Genomic DNA, 23896 nt, shown 5'->3' on the forward strand with positions numbered 1-23896 from the left:
AAGCTTAAGTTCAGCTGAAAATCAAAACAAAAAAAATCTGAAATCAGATAGAAATCTGAACTCTCACACCCCTGCCACCAACCATGAACACCGATCGAGACCCATTTGTTGGCAGAAGTTCAGGGGTTGAGTCCCCCCCCCCCCCCCCCGGAAATAAATTTTAAAAAATCGACCTTAGGGCAAATGTACTCTATTCACGTCGCCAATGGCGAAATCAGCCATAAACTTTGAGGGGTTAGATATGGCATATCTGGCAAAAATAAAATATTTAAAACAAAGTTGCATACCAGCGAAGCGAGCATAACTTGACAATTTCAATAAAAAAATCGAATTTTGTGATTATCATATTTCACCATTCTTTTTCCTTTTCTGGGTCATGAAAAATTGGGGGGGGGGGGGGCATCATCGGTACGCCTGTGCAAGTGCTCTAAAATTAACGCTTTTACTATTCAATTTCCAAAATTGTCTTACTTGGTCGCTACACGCTCCCTCGCAAAATAAAGAGTACAACGGTGACGTCTCAAGGAAAAAAAATCGTTAAATACGCAAATACATGTAATATTTTTTTTATACTGGCTTGCAGTTTATGTTGAAAAGCATGTGCATGCCAAATTTCCCAAAGATCAGAAGGGGCGGGTGCATCACCCCCAAACAGTCCCTAAATACATCTCAAAAAGCCCGAGCCTCAAATGGTTAAAGGTCTATCCTGTCTCTAGCTTCACGAGACCACTCCTTCCAGTCTTTTCCATCTTCTTCGCTCATACTAGCCTCTAATCTTGGAGGAGACTGCAGCTACAGTCTCGACGGTCGACTTGTATCATTTTTCGCCAAAGAGCAGATAGTCTTATTCATCAGACAAAGATAGCTGCAACCTTCCCGCTCACGACATCCACATCCGAAGCTCTTTTTCAGTTTCACCATCCTTCCTCCACATGTGCCCCATCCAGCTCAAACCACTCGCTCTTCACTTCTACAAGTTTCTTTCAAACCAAACCGTTCCATGAAGCTCACTCAAGTTCTATCAGACAGCAATTTGTACTAATTACAATTTTGGTAAATCCTTTATATAATGCATTTGGTGGCATTTCTAGTATAAACAATATGACCAGAGTGCTAAGACTGAAACGCATCAACGTTTTTGTTTTTTTTTAAAAAGACATGCGTTGTGTAAAAGGAAATTTGTGAAGATTCACCCCCCCCCCCCTTGAAGCCATCTTACACACTACATGCACATTTCTGGAAACTTCAATCTTGACATCAAACTGGAATCGTAAGTGTTAACTGGCCGAACCCCATGAGAAGACAACGCTGTGCGATATACCAACTCCCTTTGTGGTACGATGATTTACATATTTATGATCTAGTAGGGTAATTGAAATTTCAATAAAAAGTTTACAATGCTACGACACGACTTCATATTCTAACTTTTCCTAAATTCTCATTCTAAAATTCAACATGAAAGACGCACATAAAAACACTAAAAATTACTCATACAATTTGTTTTTTATTTTTATTTCTGCTACAGCATCAATAGATTCAATACCGTAGTTGAAATATGAATGGCGTGGCGAATCGAAAATAATTAACTGGTTAGCCCACTTCACTTCCTCTGGAAGGCCCTATGGCATCATAAAGAAACATAACATAATGGAGAAAATCTTATATAAACCCTGAATAAGTTATGGGCAATGTGGTGTAAACAGACGCGAATCACAAGACAGTTTAAAGACACTTGGATTAGAATTATGCAACAAATTCTTGCCAAATTTTATGACACAGATGTAACGGTTAAAAAAAAACCCAATAAAATGTGAAGTCTATTTGATGAAATTGCCTTTGTACCTTTCTGATATTTAGCAGGTCATGAATCTTGGAGATGTTTCACCATCTTCCATACTGTAATGTCAAAGAGAGCTGAAATTGAAATTTAAACTCTGGATTCTTTAATAGTGAAATTAATATCTTGAACGTGTATATATAACTGGCAAAAGGCTGATATGTAAGAGGACTCCTAAAATGTGTCTTTAACTGCTTATCAAAGTTTGATCACTATTTTTAAATGATGGAATGATTTCACTGTTACCAACATAAAAACATGGTCAGTGGAGACTAAAATATCAATACTGATTTTGGTAATATATTCTAGAAATCAAAGTAATGCTAAGAATATGTAAATGGGTAGAACGTAACATTAAATGGTATTTTTTTCTTTTGTATACATTGACTGACCATCTGTTATAGATGCATTTAAAAAGGTATTTCATATCTCATAATGTGATAGTTCTTAGTAGTGTTAAGTTGCATCGAATGTTGATTGTCATTGATACTCAAAGAATATGAAATAATATATTCTGGATTACAGGGATTCAAAATAAATCAAGATCAGTTGTAGATAGTGACCAGTTGAACTCTTGAATTCATTTGATTCTAAAGATTTTTCTTTTTTAAACTGAAATTTCAACCCAAATCCCGTCTTCGGCCGGTCACTAGCAAAAAAATTAAAGCATCAGAAGAGGAAAAAATCTGTCGCAAAGCACTGTTAATTATCCCCTTTCCCCGAATTGTCCAGGAAATCACAACATTCAATGATTTCTTTGAGCATAACTACGGATGCTTATTTACACTGAACCAAAATGAAATTGAACTGAATTTTTAAAGGCTATGTTCCTAGCTTGTTATGCCATATAATGCTTCAGGCTACTATTTCTTCTTGGTAGCCTTCTGAGCAGACTTGGTCATCTTGCCGCCGGTCGCCTCTGCCTTCTCGACGGATTTTACCACACCTACGGCGACGGTCTGCTTCATATCACGGACAGCAAAACGACCAAGAGGAGGAAATTCTGTGTAGGACTCGACAACCATCTTCTTGGATGGAACCAATTTAGCAATAGCGGCATCACCAGACTTGACAAACTTGGGGTTTTCCTCTAGTACCTTGCCTGATCGACGGTCAATCTTCTGAAGGAGTTCAGCGAACTTGCAGGCAATATGAGCAGTATGGCAATCCAAAACCGGCGAGTAGCCAGGGTGGATCTGCCCAGGGTGGTTCATGATGATGACCTGAATGGGGCAAAAAACATGTATTTTGGTCAATGTACCAGCATGATGACAAAGTAGTTCACAGTCTCGCCTGATTTTGTGATCAATAAAGTGTTCTATCTGATCTTTTGACCCCATCATTCTCATGGGCTCTCATGTGGTATTACCTGAGGATCATATGTGCAAAGTATGAACAGAATTGATGCAGAAATAAGTTAGAGCGAGGTGAATAAAAACTTGAAAAAGGATGGACATGACCTCATATCATTTGATATTTCATCTCATCATCCTCATGGACACACATGTCGAATTACCCAAGAACCACATGTACCAAGTGTAAAAATATTTGATGCAAAAATAAACGGGCAAATAAAACAAAAACTTTGACATTTTTGTAACAGACCAAAAGGAAAAGCAATCACTAGGTCTCTGCCGAACTATGTTCTTCATTAAATATCATTTTTCATATTCAATAACCTCTCAGTCACAAGTTTCATTCCAAGTAATTTTTTTTCTTTTATTAACAAGTTATCAATTCTTATCCAAGATAACTGCTCTGATCCTTATCCAATATCATAGCTGTTAACCGTGATATCCAAATACATGTACTGAATACTTGAAAATTATTTTCGAAAATTCAAAATCCTTAGATTTGGTGTTTTTTTTCTTCCAAATTTGACATAAGTTTATTGATCCCTAAATGGCCCCTAACATTTGCCCAGTGAAATGACATTCATGCATTAGACGATACTTGATTGATACCCATTATATGGGCTTCATGACAGGGATACATACTACCACAATGATCTTAAAAAAAATCTTTTTATTATTATTATTATTTGTTTTGGCGTCACCTGTGCCTGGGAGGCGAAAAGCGAACTGAATCACTGTGACCCGCAGGTCTCTCCTCCCGATATAACTGATTGGGGGGAATGCAGGTGGACCACTACACTGGGGTTTCCCCCTACTCTTATACGAATAGTGCAATGGGTTCTTAACGTGCAAAGGTGGTGACTCTCCTCTACACGGGGCCTCCATTTAACGTCCTATCCGAGGGACGGAGTGTTTTCCATTGTAACATAGCCTGCATCTATGAAACATGGGAGACGTTGGTTGCGTATTTGATATTGAAAGCACATGGCACAAGTACAAGGCCTCTCAATTTTTAGATGGGCTATGAAAAGATGTTTCAAGTTCTTACAAATGGATGAAGTTGATGGTAGTATACCTTCGTAGATCGAAAGTGATGTGTCATTATCAAATTAATCCAAAAGTCAAAATGAACATATTTCTGGATAATCATCCACATACCTGTGCGTTGAATGATTGGGCTTCTTTTGGAGGGTTGTTCTTGCTGTCTCCACAGACCATACCTCTCTTGATTTCCTTTACTGAGACGTTCTTGACATTGAAACCAACATTGTCACCTGGCAGAGCCTCTGCAATTGATTCATGATGCATCTCAATAGATTTTACCTCAGTGGAAATATTAGCAGGGGCGAAAGTAGCAACAAGGCCAGGTGTCATTTTTCCTGTCTCAACACGACCCACTGGAACCGTTCCAATGCCTAATGATAGAGAGAGAAAAAAACACATGTACATGGGGTTTGGGGTCTCGTGGTTACAATTTCATTATCTTGGCATCTCTTCAAAGATGTCCCTGTTCATATTTAGATTTAACCCTATCCAAGCCTGGGGAGGGGAGGGGCAAAAACAACCCTCCCCCAAAATTTTTTTTGCGATGAATTCGCTGCCCGAATTATCTCGACCGCGCCGCTCACTAACCTCTTATTTTACTTTGCGTCTCGCACAACTTTAAAGACCAAGTTCATGACGTGGGGGTTCGCGGGTCCAATGTAAGGTACGTGTAATTTTTTTCTAAGAGCATGTCAGACAAAAAAAATTGCTCTATAACATGATTTCATGGACAACTCCAATGCAATTCTGTATGTCAAAATTCATAAAAGCATAACTTTTTATTTTACTGATTAAAAGCAATAGATTTCATGTTATTCATGACTGAAAGTGTTTCTGAAGAAGATTTCCTTTGAAAAAACAATAAAGAGTAAAAAACAAATACATAAGAAATAAATACATAGGAAAAAAAAAATTGATGTTGCCATCTTTTTTTTAAATATACATTTAATAATCATGCCAGGAAGAATGTCTACAACAAAATGAAGCAGTTTTGAGGCTACTTTTAAAGATTTACAGCCAAATTTAGATTTTATGCATAATTAATATAATAAATCAAAGATAAATGTGAATCAGTATGGTACAACTGACAATTGAATTGCGGACATATGTGTGATGTGCTTGCAAATTTTCATCATGATCGCACAATCAACAGCCGAAATCTGAGGGAGGGGATTGTTTTATTTACTCATAAGTCTTTTTTTTTAGTAGGGTGGCTCCATCAGTAATTGCTATACTGTTGTCCTTAGAGGCCCTACAACAAAAATACAAACATAACTTGGGTATAAAAAGCGTACAATTTGTTGAAATGAACAAACTGTAAAGAAAACTATTAAACGCCAAAATAAAAGACTAAATGAGGATTCGGCATTTCTTAACAAATTAGGTAGATTGTTCCAAATGAATGCACCAGCAAAAGAACAACCATGTTCGAACTCTTGGCAAAATCAAACCTGTGCTTTGTGCACTAGGAGCATGAGTACTATGTACAGATTTTAAAAAATATTTGATTATTTTTATGGTAGGTGGAGCTCGAGCATATGGCACTCGTGGGCCACTGAGTTGTTATTGCTCTGCAATAATTTCGCCCCCCGAAAGAATGATTTTGGGCGATTTTGAGGGCACTTTAAGCATTTCCGGGGCGAAATCGCCCGCCGCCCCCATGTATTTTTTTTGCTGCTTGGGCTTTGCAATTTCAAAATAGCCAGGGCTAGGGTTAAATGGTTTTTCTTCCATGAATATCAAAATTCACTGGTCACTGATCTTGGTCGTTGAATGCTTGATCATGATGAAAACTGGAACGCACAGCACCCATGACGTAATCACAATTCAATTGTCAGTTGCACCAAAATTTTTAAGGCATTGCCCAACCCATGCTAACGATCTCCTTTATTTTGTGCATATGTGACCAAATAAAACCAACATGATCAATGAACAATGAAATGCAATTTTAACTTCTTCACACCAAATGAGTGAGAGAGAGACACACACACACACAGATGTCTGTCCTTTGTGTGGTGTTTGCTCTGCTTTAACCCTATCTAGGCCGGGGTATTTTGGGAGTTCCTATGGCGGGGGGGGGGGGCCTCCCAGGCCCCTCCCTAAGATCTCAGCCGTCGACCGCGCGATCGCCCCGAAAATTGGCACGCGGGTTGTCTGGGACATAATCTACAAGATTGTATATTAATTTATTTCATGCGAATCACTATGAAGTGATTATGCTAATATATGCGTAATTAGTATGCGAAATCATACTTGTTCCTCTAACTCCCTAAATAAAGCTCCAAATGTACTAATTTTTGGTATAGAAACTCTTTGTGGTGTCCTTAGCAAGAGTACATGAAAAAATTGTGATATCAACTCATTTTCTTATGTATTATATTGTTTTTTGCAATTTCTTATGTATTTCTTTGTTTTTTGACCTTTTGTTTTTCATTGTTTTTTCAATGAAATTTGTTGAGGACTCTTCTGTGATCATAAAAATCATAAAATGAATACATTTAGACTAGCAAAACTAAAAATAATCATACATTTATGAATTTTGGTTGAAAACACAATTTGCATTGACTTTGTACACGAAATCACATTTTTGAGCCATTTTCGGTCTGACATGCACTTACATAATGTTGCGTAATTTCGGAACCACGTACCCGGGTGACGCAAAATTGGCCTCAAAAGTTGCGCAAGACTTGAAAGTAAAAACTCAGCGAGCGGCGCGGTCAAAAAATTTCGCACGGCGAAAATATCGCGGGATTTGTTGAGGGGGGGCCTCCGAGGCCCCCCCCCGGCCTAGATAGGGTTAACCATTGGTGATAAAGAGCAGGGATGTAGGGACAGTGATTTTCTGCGATCGCGGAAAACGGACGGAATTCACGGAATCGGCTGTTTGAAATGGAAAGTGGCTTTTCAAACGGAAAATCACGGAAAACACGTTTTTTCTCAAAATGCACAAAAAAGCAACAGAAATTAATCCCAAATCCTCAACAAAATACTATTATCAACTTTGCAACAATCATGACAATCAAAACATCGTAACTACACTCGAGTCTCTCCATCACTCGCGTCCGCATAGAAGGCAGAATCCGGCCGTGTGTTGCTGCCCTCTACGTTTGGTCATAATACAATGATCACGGTGATTCATCAAATCAAAATGGCGGATATTCGGAAGTCGTCGACTGCTCAAAACGATGTCCGAAAAGTCCCCAAATCAACGATAAAATCCCATTTAACAATAAAATAATGATAATAATATGAAAGGTGAGAATATATTCATGATTATGTTTCCCTAAATATTTTTTGAGCTCGAATCTCTTCGATTAAAATGGATTTTAAAGCGATGTTAGTACATTGGTAGATGCAAATTTTGAGCAGCGCTAGTATTTGACATCGCTACTCATTGCGTATTGGTTTTCTATGTAAACGAAATTGTCAATTTTTCTTGTACACAAAGTCTATGGGGAAACGGAATTTCCGTTATCAGACATGCTGAAACGGAATTTTAGATTTTCTGAAACGGAAAAGGCAATTTTTAAAAAAGGAAAATCACTGTCCCCTAGGGATGAGTAAAAGAAAGCATGGACAAAATATAAGACAATGTTCGAGACCCTGCCACTTATATGAAAAGCGAACGGTTCTTGATATCATTTAGTATTTGGTGAATTTCATTGTCTGCAAGGGTCTTCGAGGAAGTTAACGGGTTGATGAGCTTCACCCATTTAATTTCAGCTGCACAGCATGACGCGTGGCTGCTAGGAACTTTGGCTGACAGGTTACATCTCGCAAGTGTCAAGTTTTCCAAGATACATACCTCCAATCTTGTAAACATCTTGGAGAGGAAGACGAAGAGGCTTATCTGTCGGCCTCTTCGGTGGTAGAATGGAATCGAGGGCCTCGAACAATGTCGTTCCACTAGCATTGCCTTCCTTGCGTTCTACATTCCAGCCCTTGAACCACTTCATCTGTAAGCATGGTGAAATAATCAACAGAATTGGCATGTTTAACCTTATTTAATTGGAGGGGCTGGGGGTTCCTTTTAGTCAAATCTGTTAAAAATGAAATAATGTATAGTTCATACACTAAATTTCTTTTTAAAAAGTGACACCATTAACTCCCTTGCATGCGTAACTTTTTTGAGAAAAAATGTATTGAAATTTCAAAATGTTGTAACTTCTGCACTTTACATGTCCGAATTTGATATTTCGGTGTAGTGCTTGTTCCATTTTCTATATAAATTCTTATAAACACTTTTCTCTGGAGTGGACTTGAACTATAACAAGTGGAATACCCCTGGTAGTAGTCTCACATGGATTATGCAATTCACCATACAGCTGTGTTGAATTTGTGACATGAAGTTTTATTTTCTTTTTCTATAATTGAAATGAGTGAAGGTCACAAAGAGCTAATGTTGTGGATGCCCTTCTGACTGGTCCCAATGTCAATCTTAAAGGGGAAGTTCACCCTGACAAAAAGTTTATTGTAAAAATAGCAGAAAAAATAAAAAATATTGCCGAAGGTTTGAGAAAAATTCATCAAATAATTAAAAAGTTATTAGAATTTCAATTATTTGATTTGTGACGTCATATGCGAGCAGCATTCCTACATAGCGAATGGTAAAATATCAATGAAATGTCATTTTCTCAGAAAATTGAAAATGGTTTTCACTGTAATTTTTGTATATCAATAACAAATCATCTCATACCCGATCATGAAAAGAAAACAAAATTAAGTCATCAGGAACGATACAAAATTTGAAATTCATACATTTTATATTACATAACACATGGGGCAGCTGCTCGTTTATGACGTCACAAATCCAAAATTTTGAACTCTAATAACTCTCTGACTCTTAACGGATTTTCCTCAAACCTTCACCAATATTTTTTACTATTTTTTCTGCTATTTTCACAACAAAGTTTTCTTCAGGGTGAACTTCCCCTTTAATTTTATCTCAATACCAAAGCACTTCATTCAGAACGAGAAAAAACATGGATCCATGGCAATTTTCTAAGCAGTTTGACTCACCCTTTCTGATTTCTCAAGCATGTTATCACCGTGCCATCCCGAAATTGGGACAAATGCAATAGCCTTTGGATTGTAGCCAACTTTCTTGGTGTATGTTGAGACTTCTTTCACAATTTCGGTGAAACGTGCTTCAGAGAATGGGGGTTCGGTACTATCCATTTTGTTCACGGCTACAATGAGCTGCTTGACACCCAAGGTGTAGCAGAGGAGGGCATGCTCACGTGTCTGCCCATTCTTGGAGATACCAGCCTCAAACTCACCAGTACCAGCAGCAACAATCAAAACGGCACAGTCGGCCTGATAAGGAGTAAAAAAAGGGGAAAAATATCTCACATTAAATGGCTTTGATCATCAGAAAAAATTTATACAAGTCAGCATATGTCAATGAAAACCCAACTACAATGACTGGACTGCCTCAATTCTTAGTAGTGATGAATGTGGACATTTCTGTCTTCCTATATTTAGATTATATAAATAGGTTTTAAAAAAAAAGGAAATTCAAGAGTTAACTCGTCGTACATTTGCAGGAAAAATGACTCATTGACCGAGCTATAAATAATCAAGACCATTCCATCAACAGTATCTGGTATGCATATCATTTAGTAGACAAGTTAAGCATTACAGTAGAAAATACAAAAGCAATTTTGAGTCTCGCCCACTAATGAAAATAACCAGAGATATTGTGATTTGCGGGGGCACGCAAGAGAATTGTATCAAAACTTCATTTTGAAATGACTGGGATGGAAAAACACTTGTCATAAGAGCCTTGCACGTAAACTTCAATGTTAACCTGAAAATGACCTTTGACCTTAACATGTGACCTCCAACTACAGCATAACATGCAGGTTGCCCAAGTACATCTACCATCCCAGTTCTGTTGAAAAGTGACTTACCTTAGCGGAGTTAAGTGTCATAAGAGAGTCTTGCATGTAAACTTTAACGTTGACCTGAAATTGACCTTTGACCTTACCATGTGTCCTCTGACTGCAGCATAACATGCACATCCCCCAAGCCTAACATCCAAGTTTGGTTGAAAAGTGACTTACGGTTGCAGAGTTGGGTGTCACAAGAGTCTTGCATGTAAACTTGAACGTTGACCTGAAAATGACCTTTGACCTTATCATGTGACCTCCAACTGCAGCATAACATGCAGGTCCTCAAAGTCCATCTACCATTCGAGTTTGGTTGAAATGCGATTTACGGTTGCGGAGTTAGGCATCATAAGAGAGCCTTGCATGTTAACTTGAACGTTGACCTAAAAAAATGACCTTTGATCTTATCATGTGACCTCTGACTGCAGCCGAAAAAGAAGATCCCGAAGTCCATCCACCATCCAAATTTGGTTGAAAAGTAACTTACTGTTGCAGAGTTGGGTGTCATAAGAGAGTCTTGCATGAAAACTTTAACCTTGACCTGAAAATTACATTTGACCTTACCATTTGACCTCCGACTGCAGCCTAACATGCAGGTCCCCAAAGGCCATCTACCATCCAAGTTTGGTTGAAAAGCGACTTACGGTTGTGGAGTTATGTGTCATTACAGGTTTGTGACGGACATTTGGATCCAAAAATTGTGTGAGTCTGAAAAATATCTTGATTTTGTTGTAATAACTTTTTTTCATTTCGAAGCAAGTACCGGTACATGGAATCTAGATATATAATATATAATTTTACTGATCATAGGAAAACATTTTTTTCTTTTACCTGCGAGGTTCCTGTGATCATGTTCTTGATGAAATCACGATGACCAGGTGCATCAATGACTGTGACATAGTACTTGGTTGTTTCAAACTTCCAGAGAGCAATGTCGATGGTGATACCACGTTCACGTTCTGCCTTCAGCTTATCGAGAACCCAGGCATACTTGAAAGATCCCTTTCCCATCTGGTTCAAGAAACAAATTTAAGAAAATAAATTGTTGAAGTAATTTATCATTAAAAACCATCTTAAAGCCCATCTTTGGATTTGGTAAATTCCCAAAGGCTAAAATTGCATGTCACTTTGACCTGATCATATCGATGTGAAGGACATGATTTAAAATGGTTTAAATACATTTAAAGGGATTGCTCCAGGCTGAAGATATTTATACTTCAATAAAAAAAGTAAAATTCACAGAGCAAAATGCTGAAAATTTGATCCAAATCGGTTTACAAATAACAAAGTTATTGCATTTTAAAGATTTGCATTATTCCAGTGAAACAGTTCTGGGCATGTCTTCATGAGCATTCATTAGGTGAGTTGATGCATTTTCCCACTTGTTTTTTGCATTTTATTATATCAAATTAGGTTTATTTGTACCAAGAACTAAAACAAATGACTTGACAACTGATAAAGTGCATTATTTATTTCTTCCTGCAACTTATTTTATAATGGAGACACATAATTTACACATGTATGAAAAAAGGAACAATTATGATTTATGTAATAACATAACAAGGAATGTGGGGATGTGACATCATCAACCCACCTACTGAATATTCATGACATGCATATAACAGTTTTCATAAAATATTGTTTAACTGTAAAATTCAATGACTTTCGTGAATCCGGTTTGTATGAAATTTTCTGCATATTTTTGTCTATACAACACCTTCAAGTATTAAATGTGTTGAAAAATTGCAAAATAAATTCTGTAGTATTCTAATATCCAATTACTAAGCTTGTAAAGTGCTAAAAAAAAGTATAAAAAAGGTGGCTTTTGATACCAAATTTTTTTAATTATTAGCAGCTGGAAAAATGCTTAAATTTGAATTACGGGTGAAAATCAAGGTACAAATTCTGATCTTAATTTTGTCATTCCATTAAAATGATTTTAAACAATAGAATATGGAGTTCAGTTTTTCATCAGCCTGGCATGCTCAACTGCAACTCCTCTCTAAAAACATGTTATCCACCAGGGAAAAAATTAATATTTATTTTCCGGGGCTATTTTTGAGCTCACTAGCCCAAATATCCTAATTTGTGTTAAAGTTTCACATTGGACCCTATATGAATTTCAGGGGCTCCATTTTCAGTTTTCCAGGGCTCTTTAGGGCATTTCGGGGGCAAAATCGCCCCGAGCCCCCGTGTATTTTTTCCCTGTTGTCTACAATTTTCTGCTACATCAGAGAGGCATCATCATTCTAGGCTAAGGTCTCTGATTCAATTTGTTACTTATTTCTTGGGTTTGCAATCGCGTGTGCCATCATTATACAGATCGAGAGTAGAATAGAAAACACACCTCAGCAGCTTCCTTCTCGAACTTTTCGATGGCACGTTTGTCGATTCCACCGCACTTGTAGATGAGATGACCGGTAGTTGTAGATTTCCCCGAGTCGACGTGGCCGACAACCACAATGTTGATGTGAGTCTTTTCTTTCACCATGATGAATAGTTTTTGTTACAGATGACACTTAGAATGAGTTGTCCAAAGCTGTGATGTTACAAAAAAATAGGGGATGACATTTTAGTCCTGATTGATAAGGGCACACACAAGCTAAAATTGCTATTACACCAGATGATATTAATTGCAAACATTACATATACCGCATCAAATAATAAATGTGTAGAAATATAAGGAATAAAAACTTTTTTAGCTGCAAACTTCATGCAGATACCTCAACATGGCAATCAGTAATATTGTACATGCAACGATTGCGGCCTGGCCAACAGGGGTATAAATGGATGATACTATAGAATCAAGTTCTTGAAGAATGACACCATTTTAAAGAAAATTCTGTGAAAAAGTAGAACAGTGCTGGCAAAAAACAATTTGGAAGGGGCGAGGCCTAAATATACCTAGTCATCATCTGATGAAAATTGGCAATCGGCAAGTCCCAATTTCCTTTTCTTAATAATGCATACTGAGTCGATTCTAGTGCCAAAATTCTATATTTCAATTGGCATGGTAAATAAATATGTTTAAATACCGAAGCATGCCATTTTTGACCTGCTTCAAATTCTTTAAAGGACAAGTCCACCCCAACAAAAAGTTGATATGAATAAAAAAAAGAAAATTCCAACAAGCATAACACTGAAAATTTCATAAAAATTGAATGTAGAATAACAAATTTATGACATTTTAAAGTCCGCTTAATTTCACAAAACAGTTCTATGCACATCCTGGCTGGTATGCAAATGAGGAGACTATGACGTCATCCACTCACTATTTCTTTTGCATTTTATCATATGAAATATTCTATTTTCTCCTCATTGTCTGGCACAATTAAAACAGTAAAAAAACAAAGAAATAGTGAGTGATGAACATCGACCAACTCACCTAGTTGTGTTTATCACTGTTTTGTGAAAAATAAGCGAAACTTTGAAATCAGATGTAAAATAAGAAAAGCTATGACATTTCAAAGTTTCGCTTCATTTCACAAAACAGTTATATACACATCTCAGTTGGTATGCAAATGAGCGAAGTGATGACATCACTCACTCCCCATTTCTTTTGTATTTTATTATAAGAACTATTTTGATTTTCTCGTCATTGTCATGTGAAATGAAGTTTCATTCCTCCCTGAAAACATGGAATTCCATTATTTTAACATTTTGTGCTTCAGGCAAGGAGGTCCTAATCATCAAATTCGTAAATATTGGAATATTGTATAATTCAAACAATGAAATGTCATAACTTACTGATTTTACATTCGATTTTGATGCAATTTTCAGCATTGTGCTTGTCTGGTTTTTCTCCATTGATTCAAATCAACATTTTTTCTGAGGTGGACTTGACCTTAAAGGGGAATCCAGCCTTGGCCATAAAATGTTATGTTGGGAAGGAGAAAAATAAATTAAACAGAATGGTAAAAGTTTGAAAGAAATCGGACAAGCAATGAGAAAGTTATAGGTGCTTTAATATTGAGATCACTAATACTATGTAGATTTCAAATTGGCAACTGTGTAAGTAAATTATGACAAGGGGCAAGGACAACTTTCCCATAGGCCATGTACTTTATTATCAGGGATTTGTGGTTTTCTCCTAAGTACCCATTCCCCTGGGGCAGTAATCTAAATATAACCCAGGTAGTATATTGTAGTATGTCCTCATGAAAGAAAAATATAATTTGAAATAAAACTTTTGAGAAAAATGACATTTTAGCCATAATATGTATTGGAGTACATGGAAGAGTAGTCCTTGCCTTACATCACTATGACATCCCAAATGCGGCCAATTTGAAGTCTCCATGAGTATAGTGATTACCAATATTTACAACTTTTAAAAATTCATAACTTTCTTGTTGTTTGTCCAATATTGTTCAAACTTTCACCTATCAACTTGTCTGATTTTTCTTTTCCTATAAAAATAAGTTTTGATTTGGGTTGGATTCCCTTTAAAGGCTTAGGGACCATTATGGCCCCCAACCTCATCAACTTCCCCGCTTAATTACAGCTACTGCGTTTTATTCCAGCCAACTTCCTGAAAATTGTTATAGGCACAGATTTGCACATATCTTGTGACAAAAAATTCATGAAATTTTGTCAAACCATTACGCTACTTCTTTCGACTTCGTGTGAATATCAAAGCAATGAATTTCTGATTGTGCACAAACGTACAAACCAAGATAAATTTACATTTTATTCTAATTCAGTAATGTAAACCTTTTTTGGGGGGAGGCTTACTTTACATCTACCTTCTTTTATATCTTATATTTCTTCCTAATTCAACCTTTTCAGGGGTTTATCTTAATTATTCAGTACATCAAATGATGGCCAGTAACATTTACTTTCTTACCCCCTCCCCTCCTGGTTCTCATTATTCCTACACCTTTCCTCTCATTCTATACCCCACAATTTTTTCACACATCTTTGGCTCTTTCACTCATCTCCTTGTCTTGATGATTTCAAATATTAAAGGGGAGTCCAGTCTTGGGCCATTAAGTGTTGTGTTGGAAAGGAAAAAATAAACAAGACAGAATGGTGAAAGTTTGAAAGAAATCAAACAAGTGATAAAAAAGTTATGGCTGCTTTAAAATTTGATATCACAAAGACTGTAGATTTCAAATTGGCAACTGTGTAATTTGATTGTGACGAGGGGCAAGACCAACTTTCCCATAGGCCATGTACTTGATTATCGGGGATTTGTGGTTTTCTCCTTAAGTACCCATTCCCATGGGGCTGAAATCCAAATATATTACTCAGGTAGTATATTTGCTTCATGTCCTCATGAAAGAAAATATATTTTGCAGTAGAACTGTTTTAATGACATTTTAGTCATTTTGATAGCATACATGGAAGAGTAGTCCTTGCCTTACATCACTATGACATCACATATCCAGCCAATATTAAGCCTCCATGGGTATAGTGATCTACCAATATTTACAACATTTAAAATTCATAACTCTCTTATTGTTTGTCTGATAATGTTCAAACTTTCTCTTATCCACTTGTCTGATTTTGCTTTGTCCTTCTAAAACAAATTCTTATTTTGGTTAGCTTCCTCTTAATAGGAACCTGTAGACTGTTACATGTACAAGCTCCTTTTTTTAAGCAAGTTCTTTCACACTAATTTTGTCATAGTTATAATCTGCAAATCTAATGCTATACTGAATACTTCACCATCATCTGGTACATGTATTATCTTCAAACTGTACTCTTGTCTTCTTATTGCATCAATATGTCTACCAGACCAGCATCGCACATTAAGCCATTTAGTAAAACTTGGATGAAAAATGTAAGGTTCAAATTCTCCTGTATTAAGGGAGAATTCACCCTGACAAAAAACAACAACTATTGTTCGGGCAGAAAAAATGAAAATATTGGTAAAGGTCTGAGGATAAATCCAAAGAAAACAAAAACAATTTTAATTTTAAGATCCATGACATATTTCAGCAGCTTCCTTATACACACATCATTTAGTAGAGACAATTTTTTTTCACAAAAAATATTGTACCTTCAGTATACATGTATCAACACTTTCATCAACTTTGGTCACACCTACTCCTAATATTTTTTACAATGAAATTTACAAGTGTATTGTATGAACTCACAAATTTAAGTAATATGTGTATTGTATGAACTAACAAATTTAAGTAATTCATGTCTAAAAACTTTATTTAATCTTTGAATTTTCTAGAAACTATGTTTATCCCATGTTTGGGCCTACAACAAAAAATCTTTAAAGTAAACTTCCAAAGCTAAGCCAACTTTGGAAGTGATTGTTGATGCCATTTTCCACTATTTTTTTTTCAAATTCATATTCCTCTTTAACTAAACAAAGTATGATTTCTGACAAGCACCCCCTCCTCCCTCCAAAAACAGTAATGAGCCATTTATAAAAGGGGTGGTAATCTCATTGGAGATATCCCTCTTCCATTTTAAAAATTGCTGCTACATATCACCCTAGTTAGAGAATAAAAACAGTCTACTTCAATTCTGTTACAATCATTAAAGATTGGGGATCGACCTGAATTCAGTAGAATTATGAACTGTAAGATTGAAGGTCAAGCAGAATGTCTGGATCAAAAACTGAGGCCCAGACGCGATCAAAAAAAAAAAAAAAAAGATGCGAGCGCAGAGATCAGCAAACCAATACTAAGGACAGGTGAGATCTTTGTTCGACATGCTTTTCAGCTGAGTTCACGCACGCAGAAAATCCGGCATGTATGACTAATACGTCTTAAAAAAAAACTCTCCAAGGCCAAGTCTTCTTACCCTTTTTTTACAGATCACAAATCCAAAGAGAAGAAAGCCCAACCTGTAATTACTAAATGCAGGAAAACACTTATTCGTATTCTTATTAAAAAGTTGTTCGAAAATGGCATGCCGTTCTTCGTACATCGGTCATTGCGAAATCCTTCAAGTCGACATTTTGTCTTGATACTGGACAGCTGCTTAAGCCTATGGAAGGGAGAATGAATGTTCCCCGCGGCAAAAACCACACTAAACTAACGTTTTATCACGGGAAATACATTACAATTCAATTTTTAATCCAAAGACAAAACTAACCTTACAAATTCCTGAGTAACTGATAATGAAAGAAAAAATTCCTCGAGAGAAATCCAAACAGATATCCGGGAGAGAACGCGACCACGTGTACAGTTTTAACGCATAGTGCGTATCGGTATGCTATGCGAAATCTTACATTGTGTACACGTAGCTCGCTCGTTCGCTTGGCCAGCCGGATCGGCACATCTGCCTCCTCTCATCTCAGTATCGTGTCACGTGACACGTCTAGTCTTCTCAAACTGACCGTTCATCGCCAACGCGTTCAGCTGAGGTTTATCAATTATCAACAACGCTTTTTCCATTTCCATACGTCGAAAAACTATCAATCTATAATATTCATATAAATTTGTTGCAACGTTAATCTTAATAACCTAGCTTATTAATATTCGATTAAATCTGGACCTCAAAGGAAGTCATATCCACATGATCCAGAAGAAAATGTTGGGTTAATGTAGATTGCCTGACACATAAACTTGATGTTTTTGGACTCATCCTAATCGGACTCGCTGAAGTTTGACGCATAATAGTTCGATTTATTCATTTCTTTATTTTCTGCATTGTGAAGAGAGAAGATCGATCACCTTTTCGAGAAGATTCCCGCTTTTGTTAAATCACCTGACTTCGGACAGCCACGAATACAATAAGATGTTACGTCAGGTCTATTCAAGCCGATTCAAAAGGCTTTTAATAGACTTCTATAGAATACTCAAGTAGGGCCTGCTTTCGACGAGATCAAATGATCAAATTGTTTCTATTAAAAGCGAGCAATCTCTTTAAACTTAATCAATTAATCATCAGTGGAAACGAAACGTTACCAATGGCAATGATACATGTAGGTAAATATTGTGATTAGTTACCATTACGGTACACGTTTATTGTATAAAAACTATATAATCCCACCAAAAATCATAATTTCCAGATTAAAAAAGACAAAACGCTATAACCTAAGAAAAAAATCTATGGGACATACCGGTAGTTGGTAAGTTTAAAAGCAATAACAAGACGTTTACAAAATGGGGGAAAAAACGATTAAAGGGGAATGAAACCTTTGGAACAAATAGGCTTATGTAGAAACAGAAAAATCAAAGAATAAGAATAAAGAAAGTTTGAGAAAAATCGGACAAATAATGAGAAAGTTATGAGCATTTGAACATTGCAATCACTAATGCTATGGAGATCCTCCTATTGGCAATGCAACAAGGATGTGTGATGTCACTGATGAACAACTTTCCCTTTGGTGGACTATAAAATACCCTCAAAATGTCTCTTTTTGCTTTTTCTTATGATGATACAAACTCTTTATCCATGATGTATTCTTAAAAAATATGTATTACATGCCCTCATTTAGAAAGAACACATGATCTATGGATAGATGTGATAAAAGAGGCAATTCAAGTGAAATATATACTAAAGTAATGGGAGAGTTGTTCACAAGTGACATCACACATCTTTGTCGCATTGCCAATTTGCTATATCCATAGCATTAGTGATTGCAATATTCAAATGCTCATAACTTTCTCATTATTTGTCCGATTTTTCTCAAACTTTCATTGATCTGTTTCTTTGATTTTTCTGTTTTCACACAAGCTATCTTGTTCCAATGGTTTCATTCTCCTTTAAAGGAAAACTAAAGTTCACCCCAACAAAGTCGATTTGAAGAGAGAAATCCAAGAAGCATAACACTGAAAATCCCGTCAAAATCTGATGTAAAATAAGTTTAACGCATTTTTTTGTTTTTGCTTATTTCACATACATGTAACAGTTCAGGCCTATATGCACATCTTGTTCGTCATATAAATGAGACCAATGATATCGCTCACTACAGGAATTTTATTTTATATCAATTACATGGAATACGAAATATTCTAATTTTTCGTCATTGTCCAGTGAAACAAGTTTTATTCCCCACTGAACATGAGGTATTTACCATCGTTAACATTTTATGGTTCAGTTACATGTACATGTAAGTTGGTCCTTACTAAGGCCAAATGGTAAAAAAATGAAATATTGTATAATTCAAACAAAAAACGAAAGAAATAGTGAGTGATAGACATCATCGACCTCTCTCATTTGCACGTTGCCAACAAGTTGTCCATACGTTAACTGTTTTGTGATAATAAGCTTAAAGGGATGGTCTGGGCTGAAACGTATTTATATCTTCATACATAGAGTAGAACTCACTGAGCAAAATGCCGAAAATTTCATCAAAATCGGATAACAAATAATAAAGTTATTGAAGTTTAAAATTCAGCAATATTTTGTAAAAACAGTCGTCATGAATATTCATTAGGTGGGCTGATGCCTGATGATGCCACATCTCCACACTTTCCGTTTTCTTATGTTATTACAGTACATAAAATCCTATTTTTCTATTATTTCATACTTGTGTGAAAAATATGTCTCCCTTATGAGAAAAGTTGCAGCAATAAATATCTAATGCACTAAATTATTTCATGTGCCAATTTTTCTAGTTCTTGGAGGAAAAATGTTTAATAACCCTCATTTCATATAATAAAATACAAAAGAACAAGTGGAGGATGTGACATCATCAGTCCACCTCATGAATTTTCAAGACAACTGTTTTCACAAAATATTGCTAAACTTTAAAATTGATGAAATTTTCGGCATTTTGCTCAGTGAATTCTTACTCTATCAAGCTATACATACTTTCAGCCCTGACCATCCCTTTAAGTTTTAGATGTAAGAACAATTTTTTTTTACATCCAATTTTTATGACATTTTCAGCATGCTTGTTTGATTTTTCTCTGTTGATTCCAATCAACATGTTTCTATGGTAAACTTTACGCTTAACAAATTCTCGAGTAGGCCTAAAATTGTACAAACATTTCTAATTCTAACCAAATGATATTTAAGTTGATTAAACACCAATTCCACGAGATACATCAAAACCAGGGTTAATCGTCAGCATCCTTTGATCTAGAAATTTGGAACAGTTTATTTTAACTTTGTGAAATTGTAAAATATAATTTCTACATAAGCAGAAAGCTGAAAAAAATCACTGAAGATCGCTAAAATCAACATCATAAAGCATTATGTGGGCGAGTATCTTCCTTGCTTTGAAGAAAAAATTTTGATGGAATAGTGGAATACCAAGTTTACTTGTTAATTTCTCAGCAATTTCGGAATCCTTTGGCAAACTTCTTTTAATACTGACAATGCAATTGGGTGGCTATTTCATTTGTCTTTGAAACAAACTCCAAAACACATTTTGATATCGTTATACTTACTTACACATGGCATTTATATTTTGAAGACAGTTTATGAGCATTTGAATGTTGAGATTGTCTTATTGGAAATGCAAACTCCACAAGAACTGCCTGTTTTTTTTTACAACTCTCTCTCCCTCCTGGAGTCTGCACAATGAAGGAAATACCCCTACATGTAGATGATAGATATATGATCGATCTTCTGATAAAACCCACTATTTTCTCATATTATTTTCATCATTGTTGCTCATTGTATTCCTCTCACAAAAAAGTCCAAATTGAGAACATTGTGATGTTTCAATCTGTCAAGTCAACACCCGTGCATACATGTACTACAGGCAAAAAGGGAGTACAATGAAGGTGCAGTTAACTCAACTTTAACAGTGAAATAACACAATTTTCCTTGTTCTCAGTTACATCTCTATGTGTGGCAAAATAATGGTGGCAATGTTTGGCTTAATTTCTCTTTTTATATGGGACAAATGCTTGATTTTCTTACGCTGTCAGTTTTTATTACAGCTATTCATCATATATCTTGCCTCTTATGTAAATTTCATACTTTAAATTATTTTTGTCTTAATTAAAAAGATTGAAAAATGAAAATCTTGCCATATTACTTTCCACCAATAGAGGGCGTACACAAAAATATGACCAAAATTCAATTAAAGTGGTGAATACAAAAATTATTCCCAAGTTACTAATGAAAAATAAATTGCAACTGTATGGGAATTAGTAATTTTGGTCTCAAAAGTGATATTTTAATGATTTTTCAAAGCATGTGCTATGTACAGCATTGGCATACCATAGTCCTACCTGTAGATTCTCCACAGGCAGGATGGTTGCAGTGAACAAGTGAGTAGAGCCTGAGTATTCCAACCTGGGTTGGAAAGTAATCTTATACCCTTTTCATAAACTTATCCTCCAATTAGCCGCCTAAGAGTAATGCAGATAATTCAATAAAAATTGCGTTCATAAACTCCGAAAATAAGCCGCATTATTTTTACGAGCGCCCGTCCTGAAAAAGGCGGATAATCGCCATGACAACTGGACACGCCCCCTCCGATGCGGTTGTGTTGGAAAAGGGTGACCTTGTGACCGCACCATGGCAATTATCCGCATTATTTGGAAATGCGTTCATAAACTAAAAATCTTGTCCCGATGCTGCTATTATGCGGATAATAGCAGCATCAGAGTAATGCGGATAACTCTTGTCCTCCTCCAATTTTACGACCAAATTATGCTGCTATTAGCCGCCTAATTCATTTTAATGGGGTTTATGAAAGGGGTATTACAGATACTGACCAGTGATATTTCACTTCACCTTTGCTCACTTGGACATTGAAGGTCGTTCCCAGACATTAAAGGAAACCAAAACCCAAGGAGAAATGCAATCTTATTGCAATGAGTAAAATGAGAGAAACAAATAAAAAAAAGTTTCATCAAAATCGGTTATGAAATAAGCAAGTTATAGATAGACATTTAAAAATTCTTGCTGTACTTTCTATCGGAATCCTCAAATTGACAAACGTGCTTCAAAATGGCTGATTTTGTGGACAACTCTCCATTTGTTTTGTACACATATTTTCAGATTTTCCCCTTTATTTTACACATTTCACATTATCTCCTCCTGACCTTGACATATGTGTACTCAGTCATGTCAGTAGGAGGCAAGATGCAATTTAAAAGATAATGAGTAATGAGAAAAATCTGAATTGTGTATAAAACAAATGGAGAGTTGTCCACAAAATCAGCCATTTTGAAGCACTTTTGCCAATTTGAGGATACCATAGAAAGTACAAGAGTTTTTAAACTCCCATAACTTGCTTATTTCATAACCGATTTTGATGCAACTTTTTTTAAATTGCTCCTTTCATTTTACTCCTTGCTATAGATTGCTTCTCTTCTTGGGTTTTGGTTCCCTTTAATAATTGCATACATGACTGATGTTATAACCCAATTTTACACACACAAACACACACCCTCATTCATCTATTTTTTTTTTCTGTAACCACAGCATGATGAATCTTTCATTACGGGGTCGGGGGCTTAATATTAATAATAAAACACAATTCAAAGTAACAATACAAAACATGAAATATAGTGCAAAGTCAGAAAAATCCATCCTTGGGCCTTCGCTTTACATAGAAATTGAACATGTTGAACAAATTGACGCTATATAATCAGAAGGTAAAGTAGTAAGCACACATAATCCTCGTGACAAAAGAAGTTCCACTTCTAGGAAACCGGGAGTCATAATGAATCAGACAGTACTGTAGACTGTAGCCTGTACTACAGTGCACTGTCAATGACTGTGCGACTGTGTTCGGGCTGCGTCACACTTCACAGCCACAGGATTGTTGAAATTCCATCTTCTCCATTCAAATTTCTTTTCGACACAAAATTTTGACAAAATCTATTTTACAACCCTCCAGGAAGCAGTGTATCATTCCGATCCCATTCTACTTCTTTATCGACTTTGGAATTGGAACCCAAAAATATCGCCGGTACGGTATGTAAAAATTGTCAATCGGAGTTGAAAGCTTTCCTGTGGATGATGAAGTGAAGAAAGCGACCGGCGTCACTCACAGTCTTGACAGTGGGGTAGTTATTGGAGATATGGATAGCCACAAAAAATAAATGAAATATAACAATTCATCAATTCCTAATTCATGTATTCAATCAAATCGATTAACCAACCTATCACTCATTTTTTTTTCAAATAGCGATTAAACCTAAAATAACTTCATCCACTCATCTGTCAATCATCCAAATCACGCAGCATGAACACCATCTCCGCGCCGGTCGGAAGATCCAACTCCAAGAATAGATAATTAATGGCCAAACAACCACAGATCAAAAAAAACATAAATAATACATGCACATAAAGGATACCTAGTTTGAAATATAAACAAATATTAAAAAATTACCAAAAATAAGGTCAATATGCTTACATAATTATGATCTTAAACGGCGAGAAGCCGGCGCACGTGCTCTCTCTACTGTGGCGGTGGAATAAAGGACTTGCAATATGGCGGCGATGCTGCGGCGTGTTGCAAGATTTCCGCGACCTCGACCGCTTTCAGCTAGCTTGCGGGTGTGGCAATTACATACTTGCGTATATGTGTGTGTGCGTGCGTGTGAGGGAGTGGGTTGTGTGTGTGTATGCATGGTGTACGTTTCTGGGCATGCGCATACGACCCACTGGTGTTGACCGATGGCCCGAATAAATTTGCATACTGTCGAGGCCAACGTCCAAACTGACGTCATCATATCGCGGGTGGTGGCTAGTCTGCAGACACAGACCTATTATTTGCGAATATTGAATTGAGTCTTGTACTCGGGGGCGGCGGAGCGAAGTTGAAAGTGGGGGGGGGGGGCACAGGGGAAAGAAGGGTACATTTTCTTTCTAAAAGAGCATAGCTGTATATTATGCCAAAAATTTTCACTGGAGGGGGGGGGGGACCATGGAAAGACTAGAAAGCGAGG

The 23896-nt window shown here is 36.4% G+C and overlaps 1 protein-coding gene across 2 annotated transcripts; it reads right to left on the reverse strand.

Annotated features, from left to right (window-relative positions):
• Nucleotides 1-1491: 1491 nt before the first annotated feature.
• On the reverse strand, nucleotides 1492-23566 carry LOC121413087 (elongation factor 1-alpha). Of its 2 annotated transcripts, none has more exons than XM_041605854.1 (7): nucleotides 23362-23566; nucleotides 12475-12666; nucleotides 10959-11138; nucleotides 9256-9552; nucleotides 8042-8192; nucleotides 4351-4607; nucleotides 1492-3060 (listed from the first exon to the last, which is right to left on the reverse strand). In XM_041605854.1, exons 2-7 carry the CDS (start codon nucleotides 12616-12618, stop codon nucleotides 2701-2703), a joined length of 1389 nt encoding a protein of 462 aa, XP_041461788.1. In that variant the 5' UTR covers nucleotides 12619-12666; nucleotides 23362-23566; the 3' UTR covers nucleotides 1492-2700. The 2 variants fall into 2 exon arrangements, with proteins under 2 accessions (XP_041461788.1, XP_041461795.1); XM_041605861.1 differs by lacking the exon at nucleotides 23362-23566 and adding an exon at nucleotides 17184-17267.
• Nucleotides 23567-23896: the final 330 nt, after the last annotated feature.

The sequence above is a fragment of the Lytechinus variegatus genome, chromosome 1 (assembly GCF_018143015.1).
Source record: "Lytechinus variegatus isolate NC3 chromosome 1, Lvar_3.0, whole genome shotgun sequence".
NCBI classification, from domain to species: domain Eukaryota; kingdom Metazoa; phylum Echinodermata; class Echinoidea; order Temnopleuroida; family Toxopneustidae; genus Lytechinus; species Lytechinus variegatus.